Source organism: Gopherus evgoodei, unplaced genomic scaffold (genome assembly GCF_007399415.2).
Source record: "Gopherus evgoodei ecotype Sinaloan lineage unplaced genomic scaffold, rGopEvg1_v1.p scaffold_43_arrow_ctg1, whole genome shotgun sequence".
Lineage (NCBI taxonomy): Eukaryota > Metazoa > Chordata > Testudines > Testudinidae > Gopherus > Gopherus evgoodei.
The window spans coordinates 2,023,459-2,035,609 of record NW_022060064.1 but is presented as its reverse complement, the minus strand read 5'-3'; the positions used below and the strand labels follow the sequence as shown (position 1 = coordinate 2,035,609).

The following is a 12,151-nucleotide window of genomic DNA, read 5'->3' as shown; positions in this document are numbered from 1 at the left end:
TGATCAATTATGTACACAGTATGGCTTGTGAGGTATCATTTGAAAACTCAATCTACTGAATATTATCCTCCTGTTAAAATGTATAGCAACATTGTATGTAAAGTTATCAAATTTTACAGTATGATATTACTGAAAGTTACAATTCTGGGGAAAACCCACAGACCACCAGTTCCTCGGAGACATCAAGGCAAACAGCTGGTCAAATAGCCATTCTCTGGCAGGGGGAAGGTGTGAAGAAGACATTTACATTCCATCACAGGGACCACTTGAGGCTCATATCTACAAGACAGACAGCCTGTCACCATGACATAGCTGAGAACTGAAGTTGTTTCTAGTACAAAGGACTGAATTATAAAGAGGTGAGGAAAATGCTTGAGATTCTCTCTCCTCTTTCCCTCTGCTCATGACACCTGAACTTGGGCAGCATGTGGGTTAGGGGAAGTCCTGGCTGAAAGGAAAGCCAGCCTGTCTCAGCATATGGTGAGAGAAACATTTGCTTTGAATCCATTTTAGCTTGTTAAGTTAGACGTTACTCTGCGTTTTACCTTGCATTTCTTTTGTAAACAATTCTGACTTTTGTGCCTCATTACGTGTGGTCACGTCAAATCTTTTTTTCCCCCGCCCCCGGTAGTTAACAATTTTGTTTCATTGTTTTATGTAACCAGTGTCTTTGGATTAAAGTCTGCTGGAAACTCTATTTAGTATAACAAGGCTGGTGCATGTCATTCTCCACTGATGAAACAACAGATTTCATATGAGCTTACGATATTCAGGAGTGTGCTGGACAGTGCAAGATGCACATTTCTGGGGAAGCCTGGGACAGAGAATTTTCTGGAGTTCTCCTGTGTTATACTGTCATTCGTGAGCCGCTGACTAGCAGCACTCAATACTGTGTAGCTGGGAGTGAGTTACACGCTGGACACTGTGTGTTAACTGCCCTGGAGTGGCTTTTCTCACAGTAGAGCAGTGTAAAAGTCATCCCAGCTTGGGGAACTGAGGTGACACAGTTGTTGAACAATCCAGATTGCACTGTGGTTAATGTCACATAATGGGGGACAAAACAGCCATCTTCCCAGAACGGGCTTTACCAATAGATGGAACCTAGGATTTAAACTCCAAATGATCACACTGCATTTGGGATCCATTTGAATTCTCCTTCCAGGTCTTTGACACGTACATCTCCATTCATAGCGACTCTGATACAGGATTAAAGAAGTCAAACCATCATCTCCAGGCACAGACAATGGAGAATGCTTCATCACAGGACACTTTGATAAGTGGATGGATAGAATGTGATGAAGATAAAAGGTATCAGTTCTGTAGTGAAGGGGAAGGAGGGAATCTCTGAGTTGCCCCGTAACCTTCCGGTGTCACAGAGGCTGAAATGACACTTTTTTTCCTGCCCTTGCTCCTCTTCATTTACAGATAATTTGAAAAGTTCCCATGATAACTGCTCTCCAGCACAACCCAGAGCAACATGAGAACACCTGGCAATGATACAATCTGCATCACTGGTGACTCTAACAATAACTTTGAAATAGGAGGGATGGTATAAATGTGATGCTCCCTGGTTCCTGACTGGAAGGGCACACTTGAATTACTCATGAGACAATGGAACTGATAGAAAGGACAAATGGATCCACCTCAAAACAGAGCAAACTGCAAAAAGGCAAAAATGGGCCACTCATCTGGACAAACAGAGGGATAACAGTACTGCAAACAGTTCAAACAGCTTCAAAAAGTTACTATGTGGGAATAAGGAAAAGTAAAGTATTGATAGCCCTAGAAGTTTTTATGGTGTTGCTCTCCCTGGCAGATTCTCTGATGGCTAACATGAGTTGAGAGCCAAGAGGTTTTCCCACATGCACTGCATTCATAGAGCCTCTCCCCTGTGTGGATTTTGTGATGTTCAGAAAGGGCTGAGCTCTGAGTGAAGCTTTTCCCACAATCACTGCATTTATAGGGCCTTTCTCTTGTGTGGATTATCTGATGCCTAATAAGGTGCGAGCTGCGATTGAAACTTTTCCCACACTTTCGGCATTCAAAGGGCCTCTCTCCTATGTGGATTCTCTGATGTTTTATAAGGACTGAGTAGTCACATACATTTTTCCCACCTTCAGTGCATGTATTTTTTCTCTTTCCCATGAGGATTTCCTGCTGTGTTGTGGTTTCGTTGAGGTCCGTCTGAGTTCCCCGATAGGAAATACATTTACCTATTCTCTCCCCTGGTTGGTTTCCCTGCTCTCTTTCTGGTCTGTGCTGAATCTCACAGGAGTTTCCATGCTCATGACTCCTGCACACATTCCTTTTCGATCTTTGTGATAATGCTCTGTGTTTATCCACTTGCTCAACATTTTCAGGCTGAGAATTCTGCTCCTCTTTCTCACATGTCATTGCATCACCTGCTGTGATAGAGACAGAAACCTCAAACAGGGATGGAAAGGGGAAGAACAAACTAAAAAGAGTGCTGAAGACAGGTCAAATAAAAATCAGGAACTGAACTCCCCCAAACTCTTCCCCCAAATGTAGTGGTAGGATTTTATGTTGGTATTTTATATAATTTAGAATGAAGGATACAGAATAAGAATGTAGCATGTATTAAATGTATTGGTGTATGATCTGATCATATCCTGCCAGCCACCATTTTTGAACAACAGAAAGGAACGGCCTAATGGGCCAATGGATAGAGATACATCAGCCAGAATCTGTGTCTGGACTGATTTCAAGGCAGTAACAGGCCTTTGAGGGTCACCAATTTGTTGTAGGTTTAGCATTGTAAAATAAGTAAAAGAAAGACATGATTGTTTTCTTTTCCATTGCAATTTGATGTTCTTGTTCAAAATGTTGTGTGTAAATTAATTCTGTTTTGTGTGTGAACAAGGAATGTGTGTGTTAAGAGATATGTGTGAAGGCCATCGCTGAACCATATGTACGAGGGAGGAACCGGAAGTAGACGTAAGGGCGCCAGGAGGCTGCAACACGCCCCTATTGAAATGTCAGAGGAGGGCAGACTGATGACTCTAAAGATGAGACAGGCACTTATCAATAGGGACAAGATAGCTGGGATCTAAACCAGCCTGGGAGAACTCCCTGAGGCACTAGATGAAAGAACAAGATAAAGGATGAGAAGGACAATTTAAGAAAACAAGCACTCATCAAACAACAATTGATTACAGCATGACGGTGCAAAACTCATTGGTCCCAATGAAGGAAAATCAGTATATAGCCAGTGTGCCTTGCCATGAAACTTCAGGTTCATCCTGCCAAGACTTCCCCAGAGCATCGTGTCATGACCAATGGAACCCGACTCCTCCTACCCATGATCAACCTAGCTGGCCACTAGATTAATCTGCACTCCAGACTGCTAAGTGTAACATCGACTGGCGGGACAGTGTATGTGTGTGTGATTGAATGCATACACAAATTGTTGTATCTTCAGTAAATGTGGTGTATTGCCTTTTCCCCTGAAAAAGATCCCATGTGCTTCTTATACGCATAACAGGGTAACACCCACAAGGCAGCTAGCTAGCACATCTTGGAGGGACTGTTCAAATTAAGTGGTTGATCAAGACACACTTGGTTGACAATGGACCATGGGAGAAACCCATCTAGACTGAGTAGACTGTCATGTAAATGTGCTGTCTGGAAAGCAGGTAATGGCTTCTTTCAATGACTGAGGGAAATTGGGCATAACATGTGACTTGCCCATGTAACTCCAAACTCCATCCGGTTACTGTAATTTTCCACAGTAAGAACCATGGGATGCCCTCCACATGGCAAAAGCTATAAAAGGCCCTGGAAACAGCTCCACTTTGTCTTCAGTCCTGCTTCTTACCTCTGGAGGAACTTTGCTACAGACTGAAGCTCTGAACAAAGGACTGACTGACCCATCCCAGAAGGTGATGTACTCCAGAGACTTGACTTAAGCCAACAGTTTATTCCATCACTGCTACAAGCCTGAACCAAGAACTTTCCCATTACTAGATGTAACTGATTCCCTCAGCCAATTTTAACTCTCCCCTTTCTTTCTTTTTATGAATAAACCTTTAGATTTTAGATACTGAAGGATTGGCACCAGCGTGATTTTTGGGTAAGATCTAAGTTGTATAGTGACCTGGGAGTGGCTGGCCCTTTGGGAGCAGAAGAAACTGTTATTTAATGACACTGGTTGTAAAGAACCACTCATCTCTGAATCTAGTGTGTTTGATGGTGTTATAAGAACCAGAATGCCTGAGAAAACTGCCTTTATCTTTTATTGTTAGCCAGTGTGGTGAAACAGGAGTTTACTTTTGTGGCTGGTTTGGTCTATCTTATAAAAGAACAGGAGTACTTGTGGCACCTTAGAGACTAACAAATTTATCTGAGCATAAGCTTTTGTGGGTTACAGCCTACTTTATTGGATGCAAGCTTATACTCAAATAAATTTGTTAGTCTCTTAGGTGCCACAAATTCTCCTGTTCTTTTTGCAGACTAACACGGCTGCTCCTCTGAAACTTATAAAAGAATATTCACCAGTTTGGGGATGTGTTTGCCCTATTTCTCAGCAGTTCGTCCTGAATTTGGCATCCTCAGTTGTGACCCACTAAGGCACAGTGACAGGATGCCAAGGGACGAGACTGGGTCATGGATTGACAGGGAGTTAGGTGACCCAACCTTCATACAGTCTCCCTTGGGACCATCCTCTTTAGGGCACGTCTAAGGTGCATCAGGGAGTCGGCCGCTTTCCAGGCTGGTCTCACACTGGTGCATTAAAAATGGCTGTGGAGACATTGTTCTGACATTAGGGCTCTGCTTGGAGCTCAGACCATCTAGCCCTCCCCCCCCAACCCCTGGCTTTAGAACTCAAGATACAGTCCAACCGACAGCGCCTGCACCATTATCTGTAGTGAGTCAGCATGGACTCTGCCTGGGAGGCAGCTTCCAGACGCAGTGCAGACATACCCTTAATGGGCGACACACTCGCTTTAACTTTTTCCAAGGGCAAACCCTGGTTACCCTTAGAACCACAGAGTTAAAAGGGACCACAAAGGTCATCTAGTCTAACCCCCTGCCAAGGTGCAGGATTTGCTGCGACTAAGCCAGCCTCCTTTTGAAAACCTCCAGCGAATAGCCTTCCACCACCTCCCGAGGCATCTGTTCCATTCTCCTACTGTTCTTCCAGTTAGCAAGTTTTTTCCTGAGATTTAATCTAAATCTGCTGTGCTGTAGTTTGAACCCACTGCCTCTTGTCCTGCCCTCTCTGACAAGACAGAAGAACTGTTCTCCATCCTTTGTATGGCAGCCTGTAGCAGGGAAGACCAGCAGGGACCACAACTGGCCCCTTGGGCGATAGAGCCAGGAAAGCCACCTCCACCCCTCTGGAAGCTGAGGGACAGGACAGGAAGCAGAAGTACAAAAGGAGGGGGCCCTGCAGCTCAGTTGGGCTGGAGCTGCTGTGAGAGACAGACACATCACCCGCTGCCGGAGAGGGACACCAAGGACCTGCTGGGGCAGATGCCAAAGGACTGGCCAAAGCTTCCAGGGTCACCAGCCAGTCGAGGTACCAAAGAGCTGATGTGGCTGTCACAGACCACTGACCCTGGGAAATGGAGGCCAGAGGCACCAAACCCTGGGGATTGTAGGAAGTCGCTCAGGGAAATTAGACCATCATCTGGCTGAGTGTTGGCCTGACACTAAGTCAGTGTGTTGTGAGTGGATCCCCACTGATCCAGTGGCGGATTACACTGCTACTGTTAGGGCCTGGGGCTGGGACCTGGTGGAGTCAGGTGGGCCAGGGTTCCCCTACCTCCTGCCACCCCACCTTCGGCCAGGAGGCCTGTGTTGATTGACCGGCCGCCAAGCTAGGACGCTAGACTGTTTGGTGCTTCCTTTGCCTGAGCCCTAGACTGTTTGGTGCTTGCCCTGGGCAAAGCCCCTCATTGTTTGCTGCCCCACCCTGCCTGAGGGCCTGGACTTGGAGACTTTGCAGCTCTGCCCTGATGCAGGCCAAAGCGCTGACTGTCAGTGCCCAGTCATGCCTGAGGGTCAGGCGTCCTAGACTTGCTATTTCTCAGCCTCGATCAAGTGGCCTGAGCTTTGAAGATGGCTAACTCCCCCTTAACTGATAGCAGTGCTAGGAGCACGACAGCGAGGAGGCCTGGTCTCCCTCAGAGACAGATGAGGAGGGATGGCTACACACGCTCACACAGCCTTTCGAGTACTTGAAGATCGCTGTCATATCCCCCCCCCATTAACTCTTTTTTCCAAAGTGTAAACACCCAGTTCCATGAGCCTTTGCTCACTGGTTTGCATTCCACCCCTTTAATCATCTTTGTCACTTGCCTCTGGATTCATTCCAGTTTCTCTACATCCTGTCTAGTCACTGGTGACCCAAACTGGACGCAGGAGTCCCCCTGAGGCCTAACCAGCGCTGAGTAAAGCAGTACTATCACCACCTGTGATTTGCACGCTATGCTTCTCTTAATGTATTTGCTTCTTTTGGCAGCATCATCACACTGTTGACTTCATGTTGAGGTTGTGATCCACCACAACTCCCAGATCCTTCTCAGCGGTGCTGCTGCCATATCAGTTATCCTCCATTCCATATTTGTGCATTAGGCTTTTCTTCCCCAAGTGTAGCACCTTACACTTGTCTTTGTTCAGTTTCATTGTTGTCTATAGCCCATTTCGCCAATTTATCACGATCTGTTTGAAGTTTTGCTCTGTCCTTCGAGGTGTTGACAACCCCCCTCTCCCTCCCGCTTTGCGTCCTCTGCAAATTTGATCGGTATGCTCTCTATTCCTACATCCAGGTTGTTAATGAAGAGGATAAATAACACCAGACCCAAAATAGATCCCTATGAAACCCCATTTGAGAAATCCCTCCAATCTGACATCATTCCAATAATAGTTATTCTTTGCTTGCGGTTGTGTAACCAATTATATCTCCACTTAATGGGAGTTCCTTTGAGCCCGCATTTCTCCAGCTTACTCATGGGACTGGGTCAAAAATCTTTTTGAAGTCCAGGCCTATTTTAGCCACCAAACCAGTTACCCTATCAAAGAAGGATATCAAGCTGGTTTGTCATGCTATGTTCTTAGTAAATCCATGCTGGCTGCTATCGATTACCCCTTCATCCTCTGGGTATTCGCAAACTGAATGTTTAATACATTGCTCTAGTAGCTTTCCTGGTATCAAGGTCAGGCTGACTAGTCTATAGTTCCCCAGCTCCTCCTTTTTCCCCTTTGTAAAGATGGGCACTATGTTAACCCTTCTCCAATCTTCTGGGACCTCTCCTGTCATCTGAGTTTGCAAATATTGCCAGAGGCTCTGAGATTCCATCAGCTTATTCTTGGCTGAACAGTAAGAAAGGAGGTAGGGGGCTGGTTTGGGGGATTAAGAGCTCTGTTATCAACATTTGAGCTGTTGAGCTTGAGTTGTTGGCTAGCCATCCACAAGGAGGCATCAGAGGGAGACGGAGATTTCAGTTTGGACAGAAGGAGACAGGTCTGGAGTAGGGCGGTAGATCTGGGATTCATCAGCATATGGACAGTAGCTGAATTTGTGTCTGGGGGGGAAGGTATCCCAGAGATAAAGTGCAGAGGAAGTGACCAAGGACTGAGCCCTATAGAACCCACACAGAAAACTGGAGTGGGGTTGAGGAGGATCTTTCTAAGGACACGCTGAAGAAGTGGTCACAGAGGTAGGAGAGCCAGAAAGAAGACAAGATGTCAAGACGACGACCATGGTCAGTGGTATTAAAGGTGGCTGACAGGTCAAGAAGAATAAGGGTGGAGCACTGGTTCTGAGCTTTGCTTAGGGAGAGGTCATTAGAGACTATGGCAAAAGCATTCTCAGTGGAGGGCCCCAAATATCTGCCTCCCTGAAACCTTCCCTTCCCACTGCCACCAGATCCTTCCTGCTCCTTGGAGCAAACACTCCCCATCCCCTTCACACTATCCTCAGTCTTTTCCACTTCCAAGTATCCCAGATCTCCTACCCAATCCTCCCCCTCCAACAGCACCACTGCTGGGACCTCCACCCCTTTCTCCATTCCCAGGCTCCCACTCCCCCAACCCACCACACTACCTGTTCTCAGGAGATTCTGTCTCTGATTCCTCACCTTCTCTTCCTTCCATGGTACCCATCCCTCCCTGATTCCCTCTAGTCTAATCTTTCACATACCTATTCCTTTCCTCCCACTACACTCAGCCTGCCCTACCTTGTGGCAACCCACAAGCACTAACTTTCCCATCATTTTCTCTCACCCCACTCCTCCCTGCTCTCCTTCCCTCCCACCCTCTAAGAACGCCTGAATAGGAACCTCACACTGCTCTCACAGTCATTGGTTGGTTGGGTCAAGAGGACAAGCTGTGGCCACTGCCTCTGAGTCAGAGACCTACCACTGCTAACTTTCAGGCTATATGTATTGTGCATTTTGCTTGCATTCTGAAGGAGTTCCTCTTAGATGTTTTCCCCTGATTCCAAAATTTCAGGGCTGAGAGCAATGTTTTAAAGTGTTTTAAAATCCACTTGCAGAATCTGGCCTCTTCTGAGCTGCAAAGTTTTGTCAGCATAGCTCTGTTTGTTAGGGGTGCCAAAAAACACTCCTTAATTGACATAATTATGCTGGTAAAATCTCTCATGCAGACAGAGTACCGAAAAAGTCTATTAAAAATAAGGAAATCAAATGTCCATAACCTACATAAATACAGAGTAGAGGTTGGCCAGTTCTACTTCATGCTTTTCCACTAGGTGGGTGGTGGCTACCCTTAAACCTCTGAAAACCAGAAAAGGAAGAGTTAATATACACACCACCCCTAAAATGCAACCTTAACTCTGCCCCTGGTCCTGCAGTTGGCTCTAGCCGCTGGGAATGGTTCAGTAAGGCTGGTGCAAAGGTTAACAAAGTAATAAAGGAAGTGGAGGTCTCTCCATTTCCTGAAGTCATCGAGTCAGAGTGGATGCCTTTCTGGGGGAGGACTGAGTCCAACACAAGACATTCAGCTCAGTTCAGCAGTAACTGGATGAAATTCTATGACCTGTGTTATATAGGAAGTCAGACTAGATGACCTAATAGCCCTTTCTGGCCATAAAAATCTATGATTCTACAATAGCTATGAAGGACTAAGAATGTGCCACTGTCTGTGTTGTGTTCAGAGATGGGAATCTCAGCATCTATCCGCATGCATCCAGCCGTGTGCGCTGGGTCAGCTGTATCTGTAACTGGATGGTGGAGTAGTTGGAGCAGTTTGGCAGAGCTATGACTGTGATATGAAGGGAGGTGCACATGAACCCTGAGCTCTCAATGGGCTGTTGCTGAGACAGGGCAGAGTAAAGGTGGCATTGTGGTGGTGGCGTGAACCTTAACTTTTCATTTCCCCTTCTAAGAACAGAGGGGACAGGAATCCTTACCCAGCGAGGTCACATTCTCATAGTTCTCCTGCATGACGTCTCTGCAGAGGGCTCTTTGACGGTGGTCTAGCAGAGTCCACTCTTCCCTGGTGAAATACACAGCCACCTCCTCGAAGGTCACCGGCCCCTGAAAGAGAAAGTGTCCAACACTCGGTACCTGCTGCCCCACTCATGGAGGTAGAGGAGCCAATCAAATGGAAGCTCTGGCAGGGTCAGTCAGCAGATTCCCACCCTCAGAGCAGCCAGGAGACAAAATAAGAGGGGAGAAAGAGTTCTCCTCATACCCCCGCAGCAGAGAGGGGGAATGGTCTTCTCATTCGTCACACACCTACAAGCCAGAGGCTGTTGCGGGAGATGGGGCCCCCAGCAGGCTCCAGGGTCAGCTCCCCAGTAGGAGTCCCAAGAGGCTTCCCATTGCTAATAGCTGGAAGGAAGGGGAGGGGTTATCTACTCTAGGCCCCACTGGTGGGTAACCTCCCACCCCTCCTTCCAATCTTGTAGCAGCCTCTGGCCAGTAGGTCTATGTTCTTGCACTGGGAATCGGATACATTTCCCCAGCGCTGTCCAGGGTTCCCCCACCAGCCCCGTTCTACAAATAGGGTAATTTCCTCCCCCAAACCCCATGGGTCTGTTCCCGGAATCCAGGACTTGTGTTAAACAATTCCCAGCAAGTTTGTCACATGCCTTGTCCCCCTCCTTTCTCCACCCTGGGTATTTCCTGCCCCCCTCCCACCTCCAGACTGAGCTCCCCCCAAAATCCCAGGCCCTCAGTATTTCCTGCCTCTCTCCCCCGAGCAGGAACCCATTAGCAACCCCGCAATGATCCCTACCTGGACTGACTCCACTACAGCCAGTTCCCTTCCCTGTCCCGTGGGAGGCTGGGACAATCTGGAGCCAAAGATGGGTGTTACTCTGTCTCCTGTCAGGGTAACCGGCAAGATTTCAGAAGTTAGTTCCTGTCACATCATGATCTTCTCCAGCCCTCTCCCTGCACAAAATGTGTCTGACTCGCATGCTGGGAAAATATTCCATCACTTTACCACAGCCCAGACCCAGCCCTTCCTACCAGCACTAAATCCACTGTGCTAGCTTTAAAGCCCTGAGGGCAACTCCCCCAACGGTGGGGACCAGGCGGAGGCAGGGACAGGACAAAGACTGCCCAGTGCTGGTGCAGTAAATGAAATGAAGTTTGCTGGTGATATTAAGATGGAAGCCGTTGTCAACAGAGACAAATATAATAAAATAATAATTATAATAAATGAAGATATACCTATCTCCTAGAACTGGAAGAGACATTAAGTCCAGCCCCTGCCTTCACTAGCAGGACCAAGTACTGATTTTGCCCCAGGTTGCTAAGTGGCTCCTCAGTGACTGAACTTACAACCCTGGGTTTAGCAGGTCAATGCTCCAACCACTGAGCTATCTCCCCTGTAACACCTGCATTTTGAACTCTCTTCCTTACTTCACTGTAAAAATCAAACAAAAAGTTCATAAGATCTTACAATAACCTCTAGCAGCAAGTTGATGAAAAGTAGGTTACATTTTTTTAAGCCATGAAGGCCATGCACAGGTGCAAGACAACCAACGACAGAAAGTTTAATTAGTCCAAACAAAAGGGGGCTAATGATGTCGTTCAGGGCCAGTACTAAGCTCTATGCTTGGTGAACAAGAAAACGTGGCAACGAAGTTACCTAGGCCAAATTTGGCCTTAGGGACATGGATTTAATTAGTAAACAAAGTAATAAAAAATAAATTATGCCACCCACTTGTATTCCTTTTGGGACTTTTAAAAAGAGATGGGGTGGAGGGGGAGAAAGAAAATCATCTCCCACCTCACGCTTGACATGGCAACACTGCTACATTTCCTTTCTGAGAGGCTTTGTTTTCATTATATTTTAACTTTTATTCCCTCTTCTTTCTCCTCACGATGCATGATCATTAATTTGCACTTAATGTTGACCATAGTTCTGTCCTGTTTCTCAGAAAGGCTCTAAGGGCTTGTCAGCTAACATATGTTCCAAAGAGACCCATTGCTCCCGTGATTAGTGACTTTCTTAAAGTCTCTCAGTGTTCGTACATTAAACTATTTTTCTAAAAAGACCCCTCTTTTTAAGAGCAGGATTAGAAATGAAATTTACTTTGTTTCCCACAAGCCACTGCCTCTGTGCCTTTACTCTCTGGTGCAACACCTTCAAATAATTCTGCTGAGGATGTTTCCCAGAAATTAAATATCATTGAGATGGCTAGGAATGTATTGGGAAAAAGTTAAGATTCTATCTTAAATGAATAAAATCATTCTAAGAAATATAAATTAATTTAAGGCATAATGTAAGCATAAAAAAAAATTTACCCCAAAAAGTTAATTAAAAGAATCAAACAAACATTGCATTCTTAAAGAAGTGCAGGTTATGCAAAAAAGAAATACTGAATTGCTGTTTTAACCAAATTAGATGCTAATAGCTGATTTCTTTAAAGTGTAAAAATCAGCTACAACCTGTGTTACAAAAGGTAAATAGTGCACTAAAATAATTATAAGTTAAAAATGTGAATACATTACCAATTTAAAGAGTCACAACAAAAAAGTCTATTTTTTTAAAAAAGTCAAAACACTCTAACTGCACTAACAAACTTTCAAATAAATATGTTTAAAAAAAGCTCAGACTTTATATATATTTTTTTAAATATCAAGCAGTCACTCAAATACAGGAAAAGTTATCAAAGACCTTAGTATTCTTTTAAAAAAATGCTTTAAAATCA

At 45.6% G+C, this 12,151-nt stretch overlaps 1 protein-coding gene across 20 annotated transcripts in view; it reads right to left on the bottom strand.

Moving 5' to 3' along the window:
* Positions 1-12,151, bottom strand: part of LOC115642642 (zinc finger protein 436-like) — a 936,374-nt gene that overhangs the window by 7,358 nt on the left and 916,865 nt on the right. For 17 of the 20 annotated variants that reach the window (XM_030546321.1, XM_030546319.1, XM_030546313.1 and 14 more), the window contains 3 exons: positions 10,225-10,313; positions 9,395-9,521; positions 2,115-2,405 (listed from right to left, as the gene is read on the bottom strand). In XM_030546321.1, coding sequence (XP_030402181.1) covers positions 2,115-2,405; positions 9,395-9,521; positions 10,225-10,313 — 507 coding nt within the window. The remainder of the gene's footprint in view (positions 1-2,114; positions 2,406-9,394; positions 9,522-10,224; positions 10,314-12,151) is intronic. The other 3 variants (XM_030546307.1, XM_030546304.1, XM_030546323.1) reach the window with 3 other exon arrangements.